This window comes from Euleptes europaea, chromosome 18 (genome assembly GCF_029931775.1).
Source record: "Euleptes europaea isolate rEulEur1 chromosome 18, rEulEur1.hap1, whole genome shotgun sequence".
Lineage (NCBI taxonomy): Eukaryota > Metazoa > Chordata > Lepidosauria > Squamata > Sphaerodactylidae > Euleptes > Euleptes europaea.
This window is the reverse complement of record NC_079329.1, coordinates 37,575,828-37,600,910: the sequence shown is the minus strand read 5'-3', so window position 1 is coordinate 37,600,910 and position 25,083 is coordinate 37,575,828. Positions and strand designations below refer to the sequence as shown.

General features: G+C 45.7%; 1 protein-coding gene across 1 annotated transcript in view; it reads right to left on the bottom strand.

Moving 5' to 3' along the window:
* Nucleotides 1-23,397, bottom strand: part of ITGA2B (integrin subunit alpha 2b) — a 61,721-nt gene extending 38,324 nt beyond the window's left edge. Inside the window, exons 1-11 of the mRNA XM_056863742.1 lie at nt 23,213-23,397; nt 20,557-20,687; nt 18,395-18,492; nt 14,115-14,289; nt 11,990-12,039; nt 9,661-9,706; nt 9,009-9,140; nt 8,189-8,236; nt 7,739-7,782; nt 2,413-2,463; nt 1,666-1,718 (exon numbers count right to left, since the gene is read on the bottom strand). Of these exons, the coding sequence (XP_056719720.1) occupies nt 1,666-1,718; nt 2,413-2,463; nt 7,739-7,782; nt 8,189-8,236; nt 9,009-9,140; nt 9,661-9,706; nt 11,990-12,039; nt 14,115-14,289; nt 18,395-18,492; nt 20,557-20,687; nt 23,213-23,397 (1,013 nt within the window). The remainder of the gene's footprint in view (nt 1-1,665; nt 1,719-2,412; nt 2,464-7,738; nt 7,783-8,188; nt 8,237-9,008; nt 9,141-9,660; nt 9,707-11,989; nt 12,040-14,114; nt 14,290-18,394; nt 18,493-20,556; nt 20,688-23,212) is intronic.
* Nucleotides 23,398-25,083: the final 1,686 nt, after the last annotated feature.

Genomic DNA, 25,083 nt, shown 5'->3' with positions numbered 1-25,083 from the left:
AATTGTTTGGGATTTCTTTCCTCCCCTTTTTAAAGATGGGGACCACATTTGCCCTCCTCCAGTCTGCTGGAACTTCTGTTCTCCATGAATTCTCAAAGATTATTGCCAGTGGTTCTGAAATCACTTCAGCCAGTTTTTTTTAACACCCTTGGATGCAGTTCATCCAGCCCCGGAGACTTGACTTCATTAAGAGTAGCCAGGTATTCCTGTACTATCTCAGTGTCTATACTATGCTGTAATTCTCCTGTTGCATCCTCAGCTCCATTATTCCCAGGTTGAGCACTATTCCCCTTTTGGGAGAAGACTGATACAAAAAAGGAGTGAAGTAATTCTGCCTTTTCTGCCTCCCCTGTTAATAACTCACCGTCCTCTCCACGCAATGACCCGATCGTTACCTTGATCTTCCTTTTGTTATGGACATAACCAAAAAAACCTTTTTTGTTGTTTTTAGCTTCCATGGCTAGCCGGAGCTCATTTTGTGCTTTAGTCTTCCTGACTTTCTCCCTACATGTGTTGGCTACTTGTTTGAATTCCCCTTTGTTGATTTCTCCCTTTTTCCATTTCTTGTACATGCCCTTCTTAAATCCTATCTCAACCAAAAGTTCTTTAGACATCCACCCTGGTTTCTTCAAACCTCTACCTTTTTTTCTCCTTGTGGAAATTGATTTAAATTGTGCCTTCAATATCTCCCTTTTTAGAATTTCCCATCCTTCATGTACTTCCTTCTCATTCAATATTCTCACCCACAGGATCACACCCAGTAGTTCCTTAAATTTATTGAAATCAGCTTTCTTAAAGTCTAGAGTACATGTTTGACTATTTCTTGCTTCTCCTTTCTGCTGTATAACAAACTCCAGGAGAACATGGTCACTCTTACCCAAAGATCCCACTCCTTCTACCCCATAAACCAAGTCATCATAATTGGTTAAGATCAGATCCAAAATGGCTGTACCCCTTGTCGCTTCTTCCACTTTTTGGACTATGAAGTTGTCTGCAAGGGAAGTGAGGAATTTGTCAGACCTAGTTGTTTTGGCAGAGTTAGCCTTCCAACAGATGTCAGGATAATTGAAATCCCCCATTACTACTACATCTTCATCTTCAGTGGCCCTGCTTCAGGTGCCCCCACCATTTGAGGCTAGACGTGAGGCAACCCAAGGAAGGGCTTTCCTGGTAGTGGCACCAAAACTCTGGAATTCTCTCCCCAAAGAGATTGTCTGTCCCTTTCTGTTGCCATCTTCTGCCAGTGGGTGAAGCCTTTTTTGTTTCATTTGAAGTCCCCTCAGTAATCCCTCCTTCCTACACAATTTTAAAAAATTGTTTTTGTTTTGTATGTATTTTAGGCCTGGTTTTGGTTTTTTTTGGAGGGGATTAATGACCGTCAAAAGTGATTTTTACTATGTATGGTTTCGTTTGTTAGTCGCCTTGGTGGTCCTTGTTCGGGCAGAAAAGCAAGATAGATAGATAGATAGATAGATAGATAGATAGATAGATAGATAGATAGATAGATAGATAGATAGATAGATAGATAGATAGATAGATAGATAGATAGATAAAATAAATTTATATATATATATATATAATAAATAATAAAAGAAATTGATAGGTCCTGCTCAGCCCACCCTCAAAGCTACACCAACCTAAATCTGCTGGTCCCCTACTCCTTACCCATCTCCATTGATATCAGCCACCGCAACCGTGTGCCCAAAATACGATGCCATCTGCAAGAGGTAAGGCGATCAACAATTGAGGGGGAAGCAGAGAAATGACTCCTTTGCTAAGGCCCAGATGAGGAAACCCACAACTATCCGGGGTGGGGTGGGGGAGCAGCATCAGGGAAAAGTTCTCAATATCCACAACATACTAAAGCAGGATGACCACTTACCATCTGTGCCCCACCCTTTGGCACTCTGTCTGGCCCCAGGAAAGCATGCATAGGGTTGTCAACCTCCAGATGTGGTTTGGAGATTTCCTGGAATTACAACCGATCTCCAGACAACAGAGATCAATTCCCTTGGAGAAAATGGCTGCTTTGGAGGGCGGACTCTAAGGCATTATACCTCCCTGATAGGGTTGCCAGGCCCCTCTTTGCCACCAGTGGGAGGTTTTGGAGGCAGAGCCTGAGAAGGGTGGGGTTTGGGGAAGGGGTGGGCTTCAATGCCATAGAGGTACATTGCCAAGGCGGCCATTTTCTCCAGGTGAACTGATCCTTCTCAGCTGGAGTTCAGTTGTAATAGCAGGAGATCTCCAGCTAGTACCTGGAGGATGGCAACCCTACCCACTGAGGTCCCTCCCCTCCCCAACTCCCACCCTCCACAGGCTTAAGTGACTAATCTCCATGAATTCCCCAAACCACAATGTTTCAACCCTTGCTGAGAAGCAGGAGTGGGGACACGGGGAGGCTCAGGCTATTACCTGTTCACTGGGGATGGTCCGTATGACTTGCCTGAAGGACAAAATTTCAACCTGCCATGGGAACAAGGAGAGAGAGCCTCTGTTAGACCTATAGATTGCAGCAGGCCTTAAATATATGTAGCATATCTACAGGCACAGAACTGAAATTTAGATCCTGTTACTGTTAGGTGGATCTGTAACTCAATGACAGTTCGCACCCAAAGAGTGCTTGTTAATGGTTCCCCATCCACTTGGAGAGAAGTGACTAGTGGAGTTCCTCAGGAATCTGTCCTGGACCCTGTGTTGTTCAACATCTTTATAAATGATTTAGATGAAGGAATAGAGGGGATGCTTATTAAATTTGCAGATTATACTAAATTGGGAGGGGTAGCAAATACTGTAGAAGACAGAGCCAAGATACAGGATGAACTTGACAAGCTGGAGAATTGGGCTAAAACTAATAAAATGCACTTCAACAAAGACAAATGTAAGGTTCTGCATTTATGTAGGAAAAATCAAATGCATAATTATAGGATGGGGGAGACTTGTCTGAGCCGTAGGGTGTGTGAAAAGGATCTTGGGGTCTTAGTAGACCAAACACCGAACATGAGTCAGCAGTGTGATACGGTAGCTAAAAAGGCAAATGCGATCTTGGGCTGTATCGACAGAAGTATAGTGTCCAAATCACACAAGGTGATGGTATCGCTTTACTCTGCTCTGGTTGGACCTGACCTAGAGTACTGTGTTCAGTTTTGGGCACCGCAATTTCAGAAAAATGTAGACAAGCTGGAACGTGTCCAGAGTAGGGCAACAAAGATGGTGAGGGGTCTCGAGACCAAGTCCTATGACGAAAGGTTAAAGAAGCTGGGTATGTTTAGCCTGAAGAGGAGAAGACTGAGAGGGGATATGATAACCATCTTCAAATACTTGAAGGGCTGTCATATAGAGGATGGTACTCTGGGTGTTGTGGGTTATACATTTTGTATGGTTTTAATCTGAACATTGTTAAGGCCTGTGACTAAAACATTAATAAAATTGAATTGATATAGAGGATGGTGACGAGTTGTTTTCTGTAGCCCCAGATGGTCAGACCAGAACCAACGGGTTGAAATTAAATCAAAAGAGTTTCCGTCTAGACATTAGGAAGATTTTTTTAACAGAGCGGTTCCTCAGTGGAACAGGCTTCCTTGGGAGGTGGTAAGCTCTCCTTCCCTGGAGGTTTTTAAGAAGAGGTTAGATGGCCATTTGTCAGCAATGCTGATTCTGTGACCTTAGGCAGATGATGAGAGGGAAGGCATCTTGGCCATCTTCTGGTCACTAGGGGTGTATGTGTGTGGGGAGGTAGTTGTGAATTTCCTGCATTGTGCAGGGGGTTGGACTAGATGACCCTGGCGGTATCTTCCAACTCTATGATTCTATGATTCTATGAAATCAGGGCTGACACCTGGTGAGAAATTTTTCTGTTCATTTGAGAAACGTTGACTTAATTTCTACCAGTTCTGGGTGTCAGGGCTTGGTGTTTGATTAGGGTTGCCCGGTCCCTCTTTGCAGGAGGCTTTTTCGGCGGAGCCTGAGGAGGGCGGGGTTTGGGGAGGGGAGGGACTTCAATGCCATAGAGTCCAATTGCTAAAGCGGCCATTTTCTCCAGGTGAACTGATCTCTATCAGCTGGAGATCAGTGGTAATAGCAGGAGATCTCCAGATAGTACCTGGAGGTTAATCAATATAAACAAACATAAAGCTGTAGTCAAGTATTGGAAATCAAAGTTACAGCCTAAGACGTCAATAATACAATGTTCAATATTGCCAAAAAGGCAAAGTTTACTTAATTGCCTATGCGTGTATTTTTCTGCAATCACACATTTTCTTATGCTTTAAGTTCTTTGCTTGTTATTTGCACAAGACAAAGTTCCTTGTTATCTTCAAATTCCTTTAGTCCTTATATTCAATTTGACTGTCACATGAGTAGATCTTCGCTGCCTTTCCTGGATATGTTGGTTACAATAAATAAAAATAGATGTATTGAAATAAAACCCTATAAAAAACCAACTGACAAAGGAGCTTAGCTCCATTATTCTTCTTATCATCCTTTACATTTAAGAAATAACCTGCCTTATGGGCAATTTTTAAGATTAAAAAGAAATGCAACCTGTGTTAATGACTATGAGGAAGAAGCGGATCTACTGCAGTCCACCTTAAAAGCAAGAGGATACCCTCCAAGCATAATAAAGGAGGCTAAACAGAAAGCGGACTTGAAGGAAAGACGTGATCTTTTTATTTCATGTAGAACACAAGAAAATAAATTAGCCACAGCACTTGAATACAGTAATCTATCCACTAATATTTAAAAAATTATAAATAAACACTGGCATCTGGTTCAGGAAATTTCTGGATGCTCCAACCCTCCAATGATCGGCTACAAACGTACTGCTTCCTTGAGAGATTTATTAGTTCACACAGCCATTAACATTGATCCTCCCACTTTAGGAGTCCGTGGTCACTTTCAATGTGAATCTTGCAGTATGTGCAAGTATGCTTTACCTGTGAAAAGTTTCACATGCTCTAATACAGGTTTTCATTTTGAATTGAAATCATTCACCAATTGCAACTCATTTAATATTATTTATTTATTGATCTGCCCCTGCAATCTGATTTATAGCGGGAAAACGTCACGCCCATTTAAAATCAGGATAGGTGAACATCGTTCCCGAATAAGAAATAAAATTTTAGAAGCTCCAGTAGTTAGCCATTATAACCTAATGAAACATACGGATGAGGACATCAAGTTTTTTTTTTGCCATTTGGCAACTTCACATTAGGAGATTTGAAAAGATTGATATCAACAAAATTCTTTGCCAGCAGGATGTGCTCTTCATTCAGTTATTCAACTCTGTAACTCCGAATGGTTTAAATGCAATGAATGACTTGTCTTGCTTCCTAATGTAAGTATTTGCAGAATTTGTAACTTGGAATTGGAGTCTATGTTGTAAAATACTTGGTAACACCTGGTTTTTAAAATATACGAGGGGTTTGGATTACTCTCTATTCACGCTGAAATATCAAGTCATAAGGTATGACTGTCGGGTCTCATAAGGATACCACTTGAGAAATAGGATCCTTTGAATGAGGTATGTAAATATAATGGCAAAGTTTAAATTAAACTTTTCATTTTGTGTATATATAATCATTTATATATTATATAAATACAACATGCAATTTTGTATGGCTACAGAAAAAATTCGACAACAATTACAGCGTCAAGAAAGCATTCAGCTCTTCTTTACATTGTCTTCTCCGTGTTGCTATGAGCAGCTGAAGAAAATTTGTAAAACAAGCACATTTTACCGGAAGCTTGTACTGCTCGAACGGGAGACTCTTAATAATTATGACTTATATTGCAAACTTTGAACTGTTATTTATTGTAAAACCATACTGCTTTGTGAAGATAACAAGGAACTTTGTCTTGTACAAATAACAAGCAAAGAACTTAAAGCATAAGAAAATGTGTGATTGCAGAAAAATACATGCATAGGCAATTAAGTAAACTTTGCCTTTTTGGAAATATTGAAATTATTGTATTATTGAAGCCTTAGGCTGTAACTTTGATTTCCAGTACCTGGAGGTTGGCAACCCTACGTTTGCTCTGTATCTAACCTAGGCAAAACTTGCTTTGTTTGTAGCAACTCTGGGCAAGGATCCCAAAATCTTAGTGGCACCAAAGAAGGTCAAAAGTCAGAGTAGCCAAGTTGAAGCAAGAGAGGTGGAAATGCACCAGGTTTGGGAGAAAGAGTGACAAAGAGTGACAAAGCACAGATGAGACCCATGAAGCATTTTAGGCTATGATTTTTAAGAGAAAAGGGAAAATCCAAAGGGAAAATCTCCCTTGATTAACATTGGGTCTGAAAGTTTAATGGTTAAAGTACTCTTTTGTAAGCAGGGTCACCAACCTCTACGTGGGGCCTGGAGATCTTCTGATATTACAACTGATCTCCACACAACTATTTTCAGTCAGGGGGACCTAAAAAAATACACTTTTGGGGAGCTCTGTGTGTACCTAAGGAGACAGCTTTCACTAAAGCTTGTTTTCAAGGAGGACTGTTTTCCGACAGTTTCTATTTGGATAGGTTTGGACCAGGCTCAAGATCTAACATCTCCAGACGTATCACTTATGATCTGATTGGTGTAAGAAACAGGACTTAAGCAACTTCCTAATGTTCTGGGATGAGCCTTGGGGAAGGTGACCCAGAACTCATTCAGGAGCTGGATTTCTAGTAATTTAGGGGGTAATGGAGAAAGCCAAAAATGTGACCCACACGGTTTAAGGGAATTTGCATATTTTCTGTTAATGTCAAAATGACCAAGCAAAGAGTTCTTGCCAAGTTCCACGTGACTTTACTGGGAGAAGAAAGTATAGTCATCCTTCCCCTAACCTAAAAGTTTCCCAGGGAGGTCGACGATGACAGAACCACTCACAGGGCAGGGCAAGAACAGCACAGAGGAATCCCCCCGCAAATAATGGGGTATCAGCAGAGGTGTTCCAGTAGCAAGACCCATCCTGCGTGCATCTCTGCCCCACCCTTTGGCACCCTGTCTGGGCACTCTATCTTTGTATGCAGAAGGTTCCATGTTCAGTCCCCGGCATCTCCAGTTTAAAGGACCACGCAGTACAGGGTACGAAAGACTGAGACCCATCTGAGACCATGCAGAGCTGCTTCGGATGCCCAGTGCTAGTCAGCTTGGGATTCATTTGGGATTACTTGGAGGGCTTCAGTTCCTGCATCTCTTTTCTAAAAGATTCAACACTGTGTTCCTCCCTGCCTCGGGATGCACAGTAATTTATTTATTTATTTTATTTTTTCAAATTTATAACCCACCCTCATCCCCGCGAACCAGGCTCAGGGCGGGTAACAACAATTAAAAACATAAATATCCAATATACTTCCTTAAAACCGTAAACATTAAAACCATTAAAATCCTAATCAGATGGCCATAACTATACCTAGGTGCCACAGCAGATAAGTGTCAGCAGATCAGCCCCCCCCCCCAGATTTCAAGAGTGGGGTCGGGATGGGGAGGCCAGTAAAAATGGATCTTCTTCTTGTGGCTGTCCTCAGTTATAGGACTGGCAGAATAGCTCCGTTTTACAGGCCCTGCAGAATTTCTTAAGATCCCGCAGGGCCCTGATGTTACCAAGAAGACTATTCCACCAGGCCGGGGCCAGGGCCAAAAAAGCCCTGGCTCTTGTTGAGGACCACCGGTAGATTACTGTTAACAGAACGTAAGCAAAACAGATACCAGCCCTGATGCCCCCTCTTTCAACTAGCCTCCGGGATGTATCATGTACTCACCACTCCTTTTGTTAGACTTTTGTTCGGAACGCCCACCACATATTCTGCAAAGAGAAGGACCACCTAAGAGACGGAGGAACCCTCAGGAGACCCAGGGCTCAGCTCTTTGGACATCGAGTCCATCTTGATCCCTGCTGGAGACTGAGCTATTGGTGGGTGCTTGAGGTTAGGGTACTGTGGCTGAAGCGGTGGGGAGCAATCTTAGCATCATAAATCATGTTGAGAGAGCTATAACATTTTGGGGAGTCACCGGTTCTTAGAGCAACCCAGCAAAACATGCTAATGCCACAATTCCCATTTTATAGAGGGGGTGGGGGCAGGACTGGCCAACAGCTCAGGGTTAGCAAATCTCGGCTAAAGAGCAGAAGGAGAAAGGGTCTTCCAAGATGTCCTCCAGTTCCCTTGTCTGTTCCCTACCCCAGTTTTGCCCTGCCAAAGCATTCCCCTTACCTGGTGATCGTGAATCTTCATTAAACTCCCCAAACGCCACTGAATACCCTGCAAGGAAGGAAGGATCGGGGATGGGTTCTGTACTTTCCTTGATTACATGTCAGTTTTATGAAATTATGTCTCACCCTGGATTTCCTGCATTTCATGGCCCGCTGACTCATTGTTTACGAATTTTTTCATAACCTCATACATATATGCAGCATATGCTTCTGCCTGCCTAGAGAGGACCCCACTGCAAGAGTCTGACAAAGCCGGCTCTAGGGCATGAAAGCTTCCGCTAGAATGAAATGGGAAGTCTTTTTACGGCGCCACAAGACTTCTGTATATATTTTTCTTGCGAAATGCTAGGGGTCCCCAACCTTGTTGAACCTGTGAGCATTTTTGGAATCTTGAGAGCAGGTAGGGGACACCACCCCAAAACGGCTGCTTTGTGGAGGAAGGGAGGGGGTGGCCAGGTGCCACGCTGGGGCTGCAATAGACTAACGCGACTACCCCTCGGGTATCATAAACCAGTAGATATAACATCTTTGCACAGCAGTTTTGCTCTTTTGGACTGAAAGTACCCCCCTCAAAAAAATATTCTTTTCCTTTCCTATCTGGCTCTGTTCCTTCGGAAGGGAGAGTTTTGCTGGGGGCACCTGTGTTCTGTCTCCCAGTTCCAGCACCAAGGGGGGGTCTAGTTGCATGGGGGGGGGGAGACACAGAGGCTTCCCTCTTTGCTGACCATTCCCCAAAGCCCTTTGAACGCTCTGCCATCGCCACCTCATCCCTTTCCCCAGCTCCTGTGGGGTCTTGCAGAAGAAAATGGCTACAAACGAACCGCGGTATCCGTCGTCATAGCTTCTGTCGATGTAGTCGGCTGTTACTTGCTCTAACCCAACTGTCCACAGCAAGAGAGGAGACTTGGGGAAGCTCGCGACCACCGCTGAGAGGTTGACCGAGTAGATCAGACCTAGAAGACATAGGAGGCGTGAATGCTGATTGGCTCAAAAATGCCCAACCTTTCATGGGGCCACAGAATCAGGGCCAGTGCCAGTCTTTTTTGTGCCCTAGGCAAGGCTAACTACTTGTGCCCCCCATTGCGAACCAATTTTCAAAAACAGATGTCTTGTAGAAAAAATAAAAGCCTGATGCATTCCTACAAAACTTTTTATAAGACGTTATAATTAATTATATTCCATAGCACTGTTGTGGTGCTTATCTTAAAATTAAAAAAAAATTGTCAGTTGCATTTTTTCAAGAAACTAATCTGTTTAAAACTGTGCCCCTCAGGCCAGTTCTGCGCCACCTTCTGAGGTCTGCACCCTAGGTGACCGCCTAGTTCACCTAATGGTAGCACCAGCTCTGCACAGAATTCATCCACCTCGCCTGGCACGAGCGCAGCTTAGGAAACAGACTAGATGTGCATTTGCTTTCCTGTTTCTGCTCTTGTCCCACCCACCCCGAACTCACAGCCTGCTGTAGGAGCTCACCTGCAAAGTAATATCCACCTGGTGCTCCCAGCAACAGCCTCCCAGACTGCAAGAAAAAGAGAGGAAGGTCAGGGCAAAAGGCACTGCCAGGAAGCCACAAGTACCCAGCTGGCCAGACCCAGCGGTGGCATGCCTGCTTGGGGCATCTCACACAAATATCAGCAAAACCAATGCGTGCCTGATCCAAACACTTTCCCACCTCAGCTCTGAACACTCATGGGATGTACATCAAAGTAAATGTGCATAGCAGATAATCTTAAGCTGATCTCCAGTGTTCTGCTGTCCTGCCTGCACCGTCTAGGGCAAATTGCTATCTCAAATGTAGGCGTGTCTCTATAAAACAGGCAGATCATGATTACCACGTTGTGGTAACCTCAGCGAGGGGCTGTGGCTCAGTGGTAGAGCATCTGCTTGGTATGATGACAGTCCTGGGTTCAATCCCCAGAATAATTCTCCATATAAAAGGATAGGTAGGAAGTGACATGAAGGACCACCATCTGAATACCCTAGGGAGCCACTGCCGGTCAGAGCAGACAATGCTGGCTTTGATGGACTCCGTTTCAGGCATGGTGTGGCTTCTTGTGAAGAAAGTATAATCACAAGCAGAAAGCCAGAAGTGTCTGAGTCCCCGCCCCTTGCCTGTAGTGCTTACTGTGATAAAGCCCCCCCGCCCCTTCCCCCCCCCCGCGAGTGACCATTTCACAACCAATTTCTCAAAATGGAGTACTGTAGAATCACCAGCCAAAATCCATAAGCGTCTGAGTCCCCGCACCTTGAAAAGGCAGCTCTACTCAGAAAAGGAAAAGGGGGGAGGGAGATTCTCTGCTTGTGCATGATTCTGTGAACACAACACTGTTGAAACAGGTGGGAGAAGATGCTATGGGGTGGGGTGGGGAGTTCTCTGTTCATCCCCAAATCTGCGTGAACACTTCCTGAAACTGACTAGAGAAGGTGCCTCTTTCTCTGGGCACCCTCCACCTTTCCCTCCCCCCTTCTGGTCTGATGGCATATTGATATATCGTGAAATCACCTGAAATATTAATCAAAATTGCAGAGAGAGGCAGCGGAGGCTGGGATCAGGTGCTTGCTGCCCCCCTCCAAGTTGGATGATGAGTTATCTACGGGGGTGGGGGTGGGAGCAAGCAAACTATCCAAGCCTTAGCTGCCTCTCTCTGCGATTTCGATTACTATTTTAGATGATTTAACAATATATCGATATGCCATCAGACCAGCAGGAAAAAACAGCGGAGGGTGCCCAGAGAAGAAGACAGCCGCACAGCCACCCCCGTCTCCGGTTTGGCTTCACGGGGCATTGCAGAGGGGATGGCTGAAGGCTGGCTGGAGGAGGAGTTGGAGAACAGGGGCGTATTGGGGTGTGGGAAGATCGACCCGAGACTTGATTATGCACCTTCCAGTAACCGAGATAAGCTCGGAAGAAAACTTAATTCCGTGATTGGAAAACCCAGGGAAGTCGTGGGACGGAAGCAAGCTGAGCCACCAGGGAGAACATCATGCACAACTCCAATGGAGAACCGAGACAATCACGGGAGAATTGTGAAACAAAGTAACCATGCATAAAAGGGGTGGAGTGGTGGACTCTGATCAGGAGAATCGGGTTTGATTCCCCACTCCTCCATATGAGCGGCGGAGGCTAATCTGGGGAACTGGATTTGTTTCCCCACTCCTTCACACAAAGCCACCTGGGTGACCTTGGGCTAGTCACAACTCTCTCAGTCCCACCTACCCCACAGGGTGTCTGTTGTGGGGAGGGGAAGGGAAGGTGATTGTAAGCTGGTTTGAGTCTCCCTTAAGTAGTAGAGAAAGTTGGCATATAAAAACCAACTCTTCTTCTTCTTTTCAAAATACAAGGAATACAATTTTCAGCAGGATAATGCCAAGAACACTTGTAAATCTGGGTGAACCCCCCCCCCCACACCTCCTGGCATTACAACTGATCTCTGAGCAACAGAGATCAGTTTCCTTGGAGAAAACGGCTGCATGAGAGGGTGGGCTCTGTGGTACCATCTCCCTGCTGAGCTCCCTCCCCGCCCCAAACCTCCCCCTCCCAGGCTCTGCCTCCAAATCTCCAGGCATTTCCCAAACTGGAGTCTGTAACCCTAGCGGAGGTAGGGAGCCAAATTATGCCCCCCCAGAGCCTTCTAAAGCTGAGGGGGCCGTGAGCAGAGGAAGGGGGCCAGGCCCCCATGGTGCCCCTGTTATTTGCGCTCTAGGCTGGGTACATGCACCACCACGCACTGGCATCGAACCCTAGGTCAAATGCTTCAGGGTTGTAGGGCGGTCCCCCCCCCGTCCCCACCCCCAGACTCACCTCAGAGATGGCAGAGCTGAATCCAACTTCACAGTAGCGCTTGTCGTTTCCTGAGAAGGAGAAACAGGGGAGGGGGCCGGGACAGAAGGAGCAGTCTTGTCTTGGGGGTGAGGGAAAGGAAGGGACACTTGATCCAACTAAGGACAGCTGGGTGGGCTGGCATTACTTTCCATCCTCTAAAAGTTGCCTCTAATTTTATTCCTATGATAACTTCGGGAAGGGGGGAATATTTGGATTTCTGGGCAGGGCATTGTAATTCTGCTGGGAAGAGTAAAATAGGACCTCCCCCCTCACGTGGGCATCAAGTCTCCCCTTCACCCAGAATTCTGGGGACTGCTGCCTCTCCTGTTTGGCAAGCCAAGAGGGCCTGAACCAGGTCAGCTGTGGTGTTAGCCACAGAGCTCGATTTGTATCCCTCTAGGGCCCTGGTTCCCAACCAGGGGTCCGTGGACCCCCAGGGGTCCGCGAGAACTAAATTAAGGTCCCCGAAACAAAGTTATAAACCCATAATAAATTAATATTTTCAATTAAAAGCTCTCTATTATAAACATATATATTCAAATATTATTCTAAGTTTAATGTTTAACTAACAGTTATGATTAAAGTTTATTTTCAAATTCTCTGGATTTTTATTTTGAACCTTGGGGTCCCTGCACCGAACAAAAAAGGCCTAGTGGTCCCTGGTCAAAAAAAGGTTGGGAACCACTGCTCTAGGGTGAGCCAAATTCAGTGGGGGAAGATGTGGTTCCTGTCCCAGGCCGTGGAGAAGCTGCCCCTACCCAAATCCCCTCTTTGCCAAAAGGTTACCAAGCGCCAGGGCTTTTGAACCTGATGTTTCAGGGTTGGGGGCTTCTTTTCAAGATCTCATGGGGAAAGGAGTAAAATTTAAGGCCAGAATCCAGGGGTGGGGGGCTGGTAAGGTTGCCTGGTCCCTCTGCACCACCGGCGGGAGGTTTTTGGGGTAGAGCCTAGGGGGGGTGGGAGGGACTTCAATGCCAAAGAGTCCAATGGCCAAAGCAGCCATTTTCTCCAGGGGAACTGATCTCTGGAGATCTGTTGTAATAGCGGGAGATCTCCAGCCACCACCTGGAGACTGGCAACCCTAAGTACCCACATGTTTGACCTACACTGTCCTTGCCATACCCCCCTGCAGCCAACATCCCCCCCCCCACTGGAGGTAGGGTTGCCAGCTCCATGTTGGGAAATACCTGGAGATTTGGGGGTGGAGCCTGAGGAGGATGGGGTTTTGGGACGGGAGGGATTTCAATGGAGTATAATGCCATAGAGTCCACCTCCCAAAGCAGCCATATTCTCTAGGTGAACTGATCTCTGTTGCCTGGAGATCAGTTGTAATAGCGGGTGATTGCCAGCTACTACCTGGAGATTGGCAACCCTAACTGGAGACCTTTTACAAAGCAATTGCTAATTTACATATCACTATAGCCCCGAGCTACAGTGATGTCACTTACTTGGGTTGCCAACCTCTAGGTACTAGCTGGAGATCTCCTGCTATTACAACTGATCTCCAGCCGATAGAAATTAGTTCACCTGGAGAAAATGGCCGCTTTGGCCATGGGACTCTATGGCATTAAAGTCCCTCCCCTCTCCAAACCCTGCCCTCCTAGGCTCCACCCAAAAAACCTGCCGGTGGCGAAGAGGGACCTGGCAACCCTATCACTTTCTAATCATAAGCTATAGCAATCTGTCCATTACATAAAGGAAAATGGCACCAATAAGGGTGGGACCTGCAAAAACGTGCACATTCCTGTCCACACAGAATGCAAAGGTGCTTTGACTGCAGTCTTTCCCAGAAGACTGTACCAAGCCTGTCAGGAAAAATCTCGGGAAAATGGGAAAAGACATGGGAAGCGGACAATTAGGCAGCAACGTCATTCAAATGGCAGTTTAGACATAAAAGTGGAGCAAAACCTCCATGCAGAAGCGGCCTTTGTAAGGACCAGATGTGGAGGACAAGCAGCCTTTAGCAATCTCACAAACCAGCTGATGTGGGAGCGTGTCATTAGGTCCGTATTTCTAAGGCAAGAGTTCTAGGCAGGCTTTCTTCTCGCTGCTGACTTAAGGCCTGGGGACTCCAGGGCCTTCCCCCCCCCCCGCACCCCCAAACTGTACTCACCAAAACCCCGAGCCCTGTACCCGGAGTGGACTTGGATGTCACGGCACGGTGAATATTCGACAAAGTGCTGCAGGCTCCTTGTGGCCACAAAGCAGCTGCCCACGGGGGTCTTGGTGGCCTCCTCCTTGCCAACAAGGGCATTCCAGTGCAGCAGAGGGGCACAGGCCTGGTAGGGGGCAAGGCGGACGCAGATTGTATCATTCACCATCCCACAGGGTTCAGGTGATGTGAATGAAGCACAAGTCATATATCCCTAGTGGTTGACAAAGGTTGTTACCACTTCCTCCACCACACCCTACACAGGCACATTCTTTGACACAAAGTTTTAGATCTTAACAGGAATGTTTTTGCGCCATCAAAATCTTAATATGCCAACAAATATGAAAAACAAAACCCAGACTGGTTTTAAAAGAAAAGGGTGTGCCACAGCACCTGATAGTTATAGTTTTGATGTGCAACCTGTACTCTGGACAAGAGGCTACTGTTAGGACAGAATATGGGGACACAGAATGGTTTCCAATTGCCAAAGGTGTCAAACAAGGGTGTATTTTATCCCCCTGTTTCTTCAGTCTATATGCAGAACATATCATAAGGAAAACTTGATTAGATTTACATGGTGGAGTGAAAATTGGTGGAAGGAACATTAACTATTTGGGACATGCAGATTATACCACATTACTGGCAGAAAACAGTGAAGATTTGAAATGACTTTTGATGAAGGTTAAAGCAGAAAGTGCCGAAGCAGGATTACAGTTGAACATCAACAAGACAAAAGTAATGACTACTGAGGAATTACACAACGTTAAGGTTGACAATGAGGGAATTGAAGTTGTCCAAGACTATTCCTTGGCTCCGTCATCAACCAAAAGGGAGGCTGCAACCAAGAAAGCAGGAGACTGAGACTGGGAAGGGCAGCTATGAAGGAACTAGAGAAGATTTTATAGTGTAAAGATTTGTCACTGGCGACCAAGAACAAGATAATTAATACCATAGTATTCTTCAATATTATGTCTAGGCGTGAAAGTTGGACAATGAAGAAAGCTGATTCCTTTGAAATATGGTGTTGGAGGAGAGTTTTACAGATATGGTGGACCACCAAAAAGACAAATAAGTGGGATCTAGATCATATCAAGCTTGAACTCTCCCTAGAAGCTAAAATGTCCACACTGAGGCTATTGTATTTTGGTCATGTTATGAGATGACAAGACTCACTGGAAAAGACAGTAATGCTTGGAAGAGTTAAAGGTAGCAGGAAAAGTGGAAGACCCAACATGAGATGGATGGACTCAATCAAGAATGCAATGGCTCTCAATTTACAAGACCTGAGCTGTTAATGATAGGATGTTTTGGAGGTTATTAATTCGTAGGGACACCATGAACCAGAAGTGCCAAGTTCTACATCCGAGTAACAGAAATGAGGGACATGCATTCTGGATGGGGGATACACTTTTGGGCAGCAGTGTGTGTGAACAGGATCTTGGGGTACAGGTGGACCGTAAGTTAAATATGAGCAGCCAGTGTGATGCAGCAACAAAAAAAGCTAATGCGATCTTGGGGTGCATCAACAGAGGCATAATGTCCAAATCACAAGATGTTATAGTTCCACTGTACACTGCATTGGTCAGGCCACACCTGGAGTATTGTGTGCAGTTCTGGAGGCCTCACTTCAAAAAGGATGTGGACGGAATGGAGTGGGTGCAAAGGAGAGCGAAGAGGATGATCAGAGAACAAGCCCTACGAGGAAAGGCTGAGAGAGCTGGGAATGTTTAGACTGGAGAAGAGGAGTTGAGGGGGGACGTGATTGCTCTCTTTAAGTATTTGAAGGACTGTCACTTAGAGGAGGACAGGGAGCTGTTCCTGTTGGCAGCAGAGGGTAGGACACACACACAATAATGGGTTGAAGTTGCGGGAGGAAAGGTACCGGCTGGATATTAGGAAAAAAATTTTTTTACAGTAAGAGTTGTTCCAACAGTGGAACCAGCTACCTAGGGAGGTGGTGAACTCCCCCTCACTGGCAGTCTTTAAGCAGAGGCTGGACGAACGCTTGTCAGGGATGCTCTAGGCTGGTCCTGCACTGAGCAGGGGGTTGGACTAGATGGCCCGTATGGACCCTTCCAACTCTATGATTCTATGACTTGATGGCACTAAGTACACCCACAGTATGTGTGTATAGAAATTTGCTATAGACATTAACATGCAGAGGGTTAGAGCCTCCTTGTGTCCAAGGCCCCAGTTGCTCCCCTGCCTAGGCTCCCTCTGTGGCCCTCCATTTTTGGAGGACATATACAGACCAGCATAGTGCCAGACTCTGCCCCTGCATTAGGAAGTGGTTCAAATGAGCCCAGGAGATAACACCTGTCAGAATACAAGTTGAGAAGAGCAACCATTCAGAAATTGCTGCCTCCATCAAAAGAGGATTTTTAGCTTGGAATGTCCTCGTATGTCATGCAACCTCCCAGCTTGTACAGCCTGTGGGCACTTTCAGGATTTTGAGAACAGGGTGCCACAGCAAAATGGTTGATATGGGGGTGCAATTGCAAAATGGCTGCCATTTGCAATTGCACCCCCACATCAACCATTTTGCTTTGGCACCCTGTTCTCAAAATCCTGAAAGTGCCCACAGGCTGTACAAGTTTGGGGGCTCTCAACTAGGGAACACAGCTGCCTTATGATATACCAACAATAAAAAACAGAACTTGAAGAATAAGCAAAAGAGCAGGCCGCACCCTCCAGCGGCCCCTTCATTAGCACAAAGATGCGCCTGCCCGGCCCCAGTTGTACTTGAACGCCTGGAGACCAGAGGGATGGGGGCTGAATCTTGAAGGGAGGCAACTCCACCAGCTGACCATGCAAGACTATAAAAAGGCATTGCCAGTTTGACAATATCCCAGAAATCAGAACAGGGAATGCCTCTGGAAAACGGGGGCAGCTGGAGCATGTGCAAATTCACTGCACATTTCTCCATTAAAATGAATGGGAACTGAGCAAAAAAAAAGGTAGACACCAAACCATAGTTCTGTCTCCTGAATGAAGGCTGGCCAGTTCTGTCCTCCTGGACCATCTTGGCAGACTTAAATGAATTTCCAGGGGGTAAAATATTTGTGTGCAAATTCTCATTTAAATTCACTCCCTTTCCTTTGCAGCTTTCTCCATAATGGATGCTCTGGCACTGAAGCTGCAGGCAGGTGAACATTTTAAGGGAAGTTCTGCTCAATAGCGCAGTCTCTAGCAGCGGAAGGAACAGGCCTCCCCCCCACCCCGCCTAGTTGCAGGCTCTGATCAGACTAGTTCTATTTCAAGCTGAACCAAAGAAAAACCCATTGCTCCTCTTGGAAGGGGATGGAAGTTAATTCAGCAGTCACATGCATGGCTGTTGCAGGTGTCTATTGACATCACTTCCCTGTGCGCTCCTCTCCTTCCCACACACCCCTGAGCTGTTTTTCAAGTATTTGTCAAGGCTTCAGATGCATATGTATCTTGAAACAAACACACAAAACACTTAAACAATTGAAGGTAATTTCCATTGAATGTGTTTACATTAGCAACTGGTTCAGCACCTCTCAAAACTCCAGTCCTCAAATAAATATGCCAGTGGCATAGTGGTAAGAGTGCCAGCCTAAGACCTGAGAGACCCAGGTTCAAATCCTCACTCTGCCATGCAGGCTTGCTGGATGACCTCAGGCTAGTCATGCACTCTCAGCCTAGCCTACCTCACAGCGTTGCCGTTGGGAGGACAGAACAGAGGAGGAGACCTGCTTTGGGTGCCCATAGGGAAGAAAAGAAGAACAGAAATAATCTAAATAGAGAAATTATGAATCCATGAGAGATAAACCAATTACGTGTGTAGCAGTAGAGGAGTGGCTTCTTCACGGAATAATATGTTATCCTTCCCCTAGCTCTACGGCCAAGGCAAGTGCGAAAAGGCCCCCTTTCTTGAGGCCCAGCTTCCACTCCTCCTTCATCATGCTTTGTGGGTAATTCTTCCATTTTCAAAGCTAGATGGAGGCCACAGGCTTCAGGGCAGTAGGGGGGCAGGGGATTTATTACAAGAATGTTACCGGTACCTCAGCAGGCATTCACCCCTTGGAGGGCAGATTGTTAGTGCAAATCAGACTAGAATTTTCAAGCAGATCCATCAAAAGTCAGAACTTTCAATGGCAGATTTTCATATCCAACATTTCAAAAAATTCAGGTGAATATCTGATTTGTGACCGTTTTTTTCTGTCTTCAATGTCTCAGCATCTTGGAACGGATCAGCTTGCAATACCCACCAGGATGTTGTCTTTCCAGGTGCGGACAGATGCTCCAAACCACTGCTTGGATTTGAATGTTTGCATAGTAGTGGTTTCACGTTTGCCTGTGCGGTCCCCTGGCCAGCAGTGGCAGCATGAAAGAAACAAGACATGAGTGAGGGAAGGCAGGTGCCATGGACTCCACACCATTTTCCTCAACAGGTCTACCATGAGCTACCCAGGTAGGCAAGGGATGCAACCACCCCCCCGCCGTTCACCTCTCCAACCCTCTCCTTCATGGCTTCATCTCTCATGGCTGCTTCCCATTTGTCCTTCAGCCAATCTCTCACACACACACAAGCGCACTAAATAAACCTAACCCAGAAGCTTTTTAATACAACCCAGATAAATAATAATTGTCAAATTAAAAAAAAATCCAGCAAGAAAGTTCCCAGAAGATAGATATCCCAGATAACTCATGGCAGGTTAGATCCAACCAGCTTTTCCACAGGTAGAAGAGGAAGGAGAGGGTTGGAGACCACCAGAAAGGTTATGCAACCGCTTATGGGACCTGTGTGGACCACAGCCAAGTGGGATGAAAGTTGTAAAGAGGAGATTGGGAGGAAATCTGTTTGGATCCAACCCACATTCTGCAAATTACAAGATGAGTAATGGATCCTGGAATGATGATAAATATATAATAAATTGGAATCTATCATATACCTCCACTTCACTAGAATGTTGCATTCTGCCAGAATGTTCCTGGAAGTTTCTTCTTCCTCATATCCAAGTCTGGAATGAAATTCTCAAAGCCTGACATCCTATCATTTCCAGCTGCTCAGCTTTCACCATGCTGGAACGCTGGCCTCTTTTATGAGGTAAACTTTCATAGACTGTTTCATGTTAACTGCCTTATTTCTAGACTTTTCTAGTGCTCGATGTGTCTGAGGGTGCCTGCACACCAAATATCAGCTTTTTGGATGACCTGGAAATCCTTTAGCTATTTTGGAGGTGCCATTTTGAAAAGACAATAATGCTAGGGAAGACCCAACATGAGATTGATTGATGCTATAAAGGAAGCCACGGCCCTCAGTCTGCAAGACCTGAGCAAGGCTGTTAAGGATAGGATGTTTTGGAAGACATTGATTCATAGGGTCGCCATGAGCTGGAAGTGACTTGAGGGCCCTTAACACACACACATATTGAGCAAGAGCTGTACGCAGGCCCTTAGGACAGACTTTTCTAATAATCTGAGAATTGTGAACTCCATGTGTAACAGCTTTCATTTCCTGCTCATGTGGAAGACTCAGAACCATTTTAGGTGATCTATTGAATCTCCTCATTTGGGGAGAAATGTGCAATGTCTTCCTTTCGGACTCTGAATAATTGGAAGGGGGTATCTTGGATCACATGTGTACTAAAATTCAGGTCTCTGTGCATTGAAAAGTGTCCCAGCATTTTTCACACCCCATCGGTCACCAGGACCTCAATGTCTTTGACAAGATCTATGAATATAATCATATAACAATAATTTGCAACTGAGGGGAACTGGAGCTCCTGGTTCTTTTTTGGGAGACAAGAAATTTCCTGTGGGAGGAAGGAGCTGCTTCTCCAACAGATTTATTTCTTAGAAGAAGGGGACTATTGAATCCAACCCAATGGACTTTCTTAACAAAATGTATTATTGCAATTGTTATGCTGGTCATTGACTGTATTTAATAGATGATGATGAATTTCTTAACATTTGTCACAATAATATTTTTTTTTAAATAATTTGCACCAGAATAAAACTGGCCAGGGGAAACTCAACTCCCACATCTCCTGTCTCGAGCTCTTACATGTAGGATCACTGCACACTTCTTGTGGTAACTGCACATGTGGTGGTCAGGAGTGTATGTGCTGTCTTTGGGGCTCTGTTCCTGTACATAATCTCTGTGCATATGAATATGATTTCTATGATCCACTTTGAATATGAATTTATTTAATGCAAATGGCTGCATTCTCTCACACAGTGATCACTTGTAGAGTGGACACAAACCACAAGGTGTCCTTCCTCATGATCACAGGATTCTGTGGACAGCTCACCCCCCCCCCCCACTTTGGAAGCACCGCTGATGTTGCTGGAGATAGCCAGCCCTACTGGTTTGTTTGGGCTTTATCGTTACTGGAAAACACTAGTCTTTTCTTCTGGGTTCACTCACCTTTGGTATCAAACTGAACTGGGGTGCAGGGGCTACCACCGGGATTCCAGGGACACAGGTAGACTGCGCCTCCCTCCATCACTCCAGGCTGTGACGTGTTGGCCCGAGGGGCCCCCACAACCACATTCATGCTAAAACAAGAAGACATAGCAGCATGGGATGGCAGACCACTTCCTCTTTTGCAACTGGCCATGACGCTTTGAAACATCTGGACCCGTTGCAAGAGTTTTGCATTAGGAAAGAAATCAGCTCATACTCTCAGGAAAAGCTGCAGTGCTTTCCCCTGAAACAGAAGAAGAAACTGGTTATTTAAAGCAGATTCCTCTTACAGAACTCTCCTCTCCCTGCTGAAAGGGCTGGTGGTTCAACAGGAGACAAGCATATTCTTTTGGAAATTTTTATAGAGTATTAAAAATAAATAAAAAAGCAAGCCATGCATTTGTCCACGAGTTGGGGGTTGCCCCGGGCTCCCTTTGCATGACTGAGGCAGCATTTAAGCCAAACCCCACATGGTCAGCCCTAGCATTGTGGAGGCTGACTGCTTCTGGGAGCAGATTTTGGGGGTGTCTAAAGAAGGCAGTGAATGGTTATTGCTAATGTATTTGTTATCACTGGAGGGGGGCACAGTTTGGATTTTCTTCCTCAGATGTCAGAATCTCTCGGGCCATCTCTGAGCTCCAGCTACTGGAGGGGAAATGAACAAACGCGCCCACTGGGCAGCCCTTTTCAACAATGGAGCATGTTGCTTTGCTGTGTTCAATGCTCAGGCCTCAAGGAGCTTGGCTGAGAGAGAGCAAGTCCATACAGAGCCCTGTCGAAATACTCTACAGCTAGATGGTTCAACGGACTGATAGGAAGCGCATGCAGCTTCATTAATTAGAAACCTGCGTAAAATGTCCCGTGGTCAGGTCCAGCACAAGAAAGGATTTTATGGCTATCAGTGCTTTGGAAAAGGATGTCTGGGTCCTGAACAAAACATTTAAATAAACACAAAAAATGTAAAAACTCTGAAAATACTGAATGGACGTCATTAGGAAAAAGTGGATGTTAAGTGAAAAATGTAAGAATGCAATCTTTTGCATACACCACATGGGTGTAAACCTAATTGAAATCCAAGGGATTTAATGCTGAGTAAACAGAGCCCCGTGGCGCAGAGTGGTAAGCTGCAGTACTTCAGTCAAATGCTCTGCTCATGACCAATCCCAACGGAAGCTGGTTTCAGGTAGCCGGCTCAAGGTTGACTCAGCCTTCCATCCTTCCGAGGTCAGTAAAATGAGTACCCAGCTTGCTGGGGGTAAAGGGAAGATGACTGGTGAAGGCACTGGCAAACCACTCCGCAAACAAAATCTGCCTAGAAAACGTCGGGATGTGACGTCACCCCATGGGTCAGGAATGACCCGGTGCTTTCACAGGGGTCCTTTACCTTTTTAAACATGCACAGGATTGTGCCTGCATGCCTAATAGAATAAATTGTTAAATATATTTTTATCCTGCTTTTCTCTGGAAACTAAACTCAAAAGATATCTTAAAACAATCACATCCCACTAAACTACAATATGAACATTAGAAATGAAGGGAATCCACCTACAAACAGTAAACTAGCTAACCAAGGGTACAATCAGTTTCAAAATCTTGCTTATACAGCTCTGGAAGTTGTGTAAAGAGGTGCTACAAATCAGATCTCACTTGCTTCGGCAAGCGGTTAGAAAACACCAGAATGGTAAGAGAAAAAGCCAGCACGAGGAGGCAGTTCTTACCATCCCTGACTAGAAAGCACTGTTAAGAATGCCCAATGTAAAGCTGCCTTGTAGGATCAGAGCTCAGGGCCATCTAGCACAGCATTCTGTGTCCAAGAGGAACCTCAGGACGGTTACCAGCTGGGTAAGGCACAACTGAAGTTATGGGTTGGTCCAATTTACAGAATTAAAAACATGTGGAGGAGAACCACGTTGACTGCCTTGAGCTCCTAGAGCAAAGACAGGATAAAAAGGTACCCAAATAGCACTGGAGAATGTGCCAAACAGGGAAAATTATTCAGGGGATGAGGCAAAGCTTACAAGCAAAACCCTAAAATCCGGGTCAGTTCTCTGGCCAGGCCACCCAAGCAACTGCTTGAGATGGTACAGGGAGAAGGATGGCAAAGACTGTCAGGGCTCAGCTCACCCTTTCATTTGTGGGGTGGGAGGATGGCTGGCATAACCTTCTGGGCCCATACCCCCACCACCTAGGTCCAAGGCAAAGCCCCGACAGTGTTGTCACAAGGGGCTTGACTGGGACCTGGACAACAGGTGAGCAAGCCTGGGATGGATGGGACCTTGCTTGGGGCAACAAATTGCCTCAAACCAGAACTTGCCCCTAAATTGGGGAATTTTAGTGTAGGAAAGCAAAAACAATTGCAGAAGGCGGCAAGGGTAGCATTTTAGAATACTGGGAGGGAAAAATGAAAATGCAAAACCTGGACAGGAGGGGTAACATGCTAAAACAAAAGTCATGGAAACAAAACTTGTTCACACAATGTGGTGGGAGGCACGATGCAGATCTTGGTGGCCTCTTCAATCCCAGATGCCTTTGCAGGCCACAGTCCCCAAATTCCAAAATGGGTCTATTAAGTGTGAATTTTTACCATGCCCAACCCTCTCCCCGTTACTGCTCGTACCTGCCTTTACTGTCCTGGTAGAAGTCCAAGGCAAACCCAAAATAGCTTCTGTTGGGTCCAGAGAAGAATGTGGGATTATCGGTGTGCAAGTTGAAGGTCCACACAGGGGAATAGAGGAGCAAGCCCCCCACCAGGCAGAGCCAGAAAGGGGCAAGCAGTCCTAGGCAAGCGTGATCTCCAGCCATTGCCCAATGGTTCCTCCACCAGGCCGTCCACTCCAAGCATTAATGTAGGCTACCACACCCATACATAACCATCTTCATGACACATTTCCTAAACGCCTTCCTGTCTGCCAAGTTAGCTGACAGCCATATATTTTATCAATCCATGCAAGTTTCCTGGCAGCTCCTACCCGCCCCACCATGTAGCAATGACACGTTGGCTGACATCTGGCAGGGATGGGCATTTGCCACAGCCTTGAGCCTGTAGAAAGGGGCCCCCTTTACTAGGGCATTGCACTCATCCCTAATAATGCACACCTGTGGCCTGTGATCTCCCACATACGCAAACCATAGGCACAAATTTTGTAAGTATTTTTCGGCAAATGCTGCCAGGACTAACTGCTTTTGCTTTAGCAGACCCCTTCCTCTAAAGGCAGGTGTTTTGAGGTTGGCTGTGGTTAATGCAGTGAAAGGGGAAATCACATCTTTTTTCATATGTTGAAGCGCAAAATGGGAGGATCCAGCTGAGTGGCACAAAGACCTGCCTTCCTTTCCCTAGATTTAAAGCCACTGGCTATTCATCTGCCACTACACACTTTTAAAAAGGGGGAAATGAAGATTAATTTTTTCTTGACATTATAAAGAGAAAAGTTGGCACATCTCTCACAAAATTCACCGATCTACTTGATAGCAGATAACGCAGTATCCGTTTCTCAGAAAGTGTCATTAGCTGTTTTATCCAGGGAGTAATATATTTATTTTGTGTACATTGGTAGTATCAATCAAAAGAAATTTCTGAGGAAATGCCCGTGGCATGGGGTGCCTCTCGAACTCTGCCTCAGTTAGAGATTGTAAAAACTCTGAAAATACTGAATGGACACACACACACACCAAAAAAAAAAAAATGCTACAAAGGCCTCCCAGTCTTGGTTTCTCTGCAAGAAGGCACTATGGGCACCTCCCTCATATTCTGTCTCACATGTATTCAGGCGAGAACCTCTATCAGCCAGGCCCAGCTGCCTCATCCCTCGATGCTGGGGAAACCAGAACGGGCTATATCAGGAAATGTCAGGAAAGCCACAGCATTGGGGACCGGGGGGTGGGGTGGAGGGGTAGCAAGACAGGCAATAGGATCAGATCCTCCTTTTAGACCCATTTCTTCCACAGTCCCACTTTGCACTGTTTCAAGCACCATAGGATAGACCTGAATTTTTCAAGAAACTTTAATTCAAAGTTTTGGGCTATGTTCTTCCCAGGGTGCAAACATTAAGAGAAGGAACCTTCAGAAGGCCTTTAAGAAACTAGCTGCATCAGAGCAAGTCTGCTGCTTTTAAATGCCTCTCCTGCCTTATAATCAATTTCAGCAGCCACAGGAAAAGGTTGAGAGGGGTAGCAGGATACGTGTAACCACTCAGATGCCACTGAATGGGCAGAACTTTTCTCTGCAATTGCTAAGGATTGGAGTACACGCCCAGGGCCTTGTGAGATGTCAGCAGCAGTTTTGTTTGACCAAAGAAGAGACCATTCATGTGAACAGGGCCTGGGACCATGACATGAAAATCAGAGCTTAGAGAAGCCAAAGGAAGATGGGGCCATAGCAAATGTGGAAGTTTGGGGACAGACAGGAAGGCTTTTCCAGGCACAAGGACAGGCTTAGTAAGACTGCCTGAAGGAGGGAAGGAAGCAAAATGGGGGGGGGGAGAGCACAAA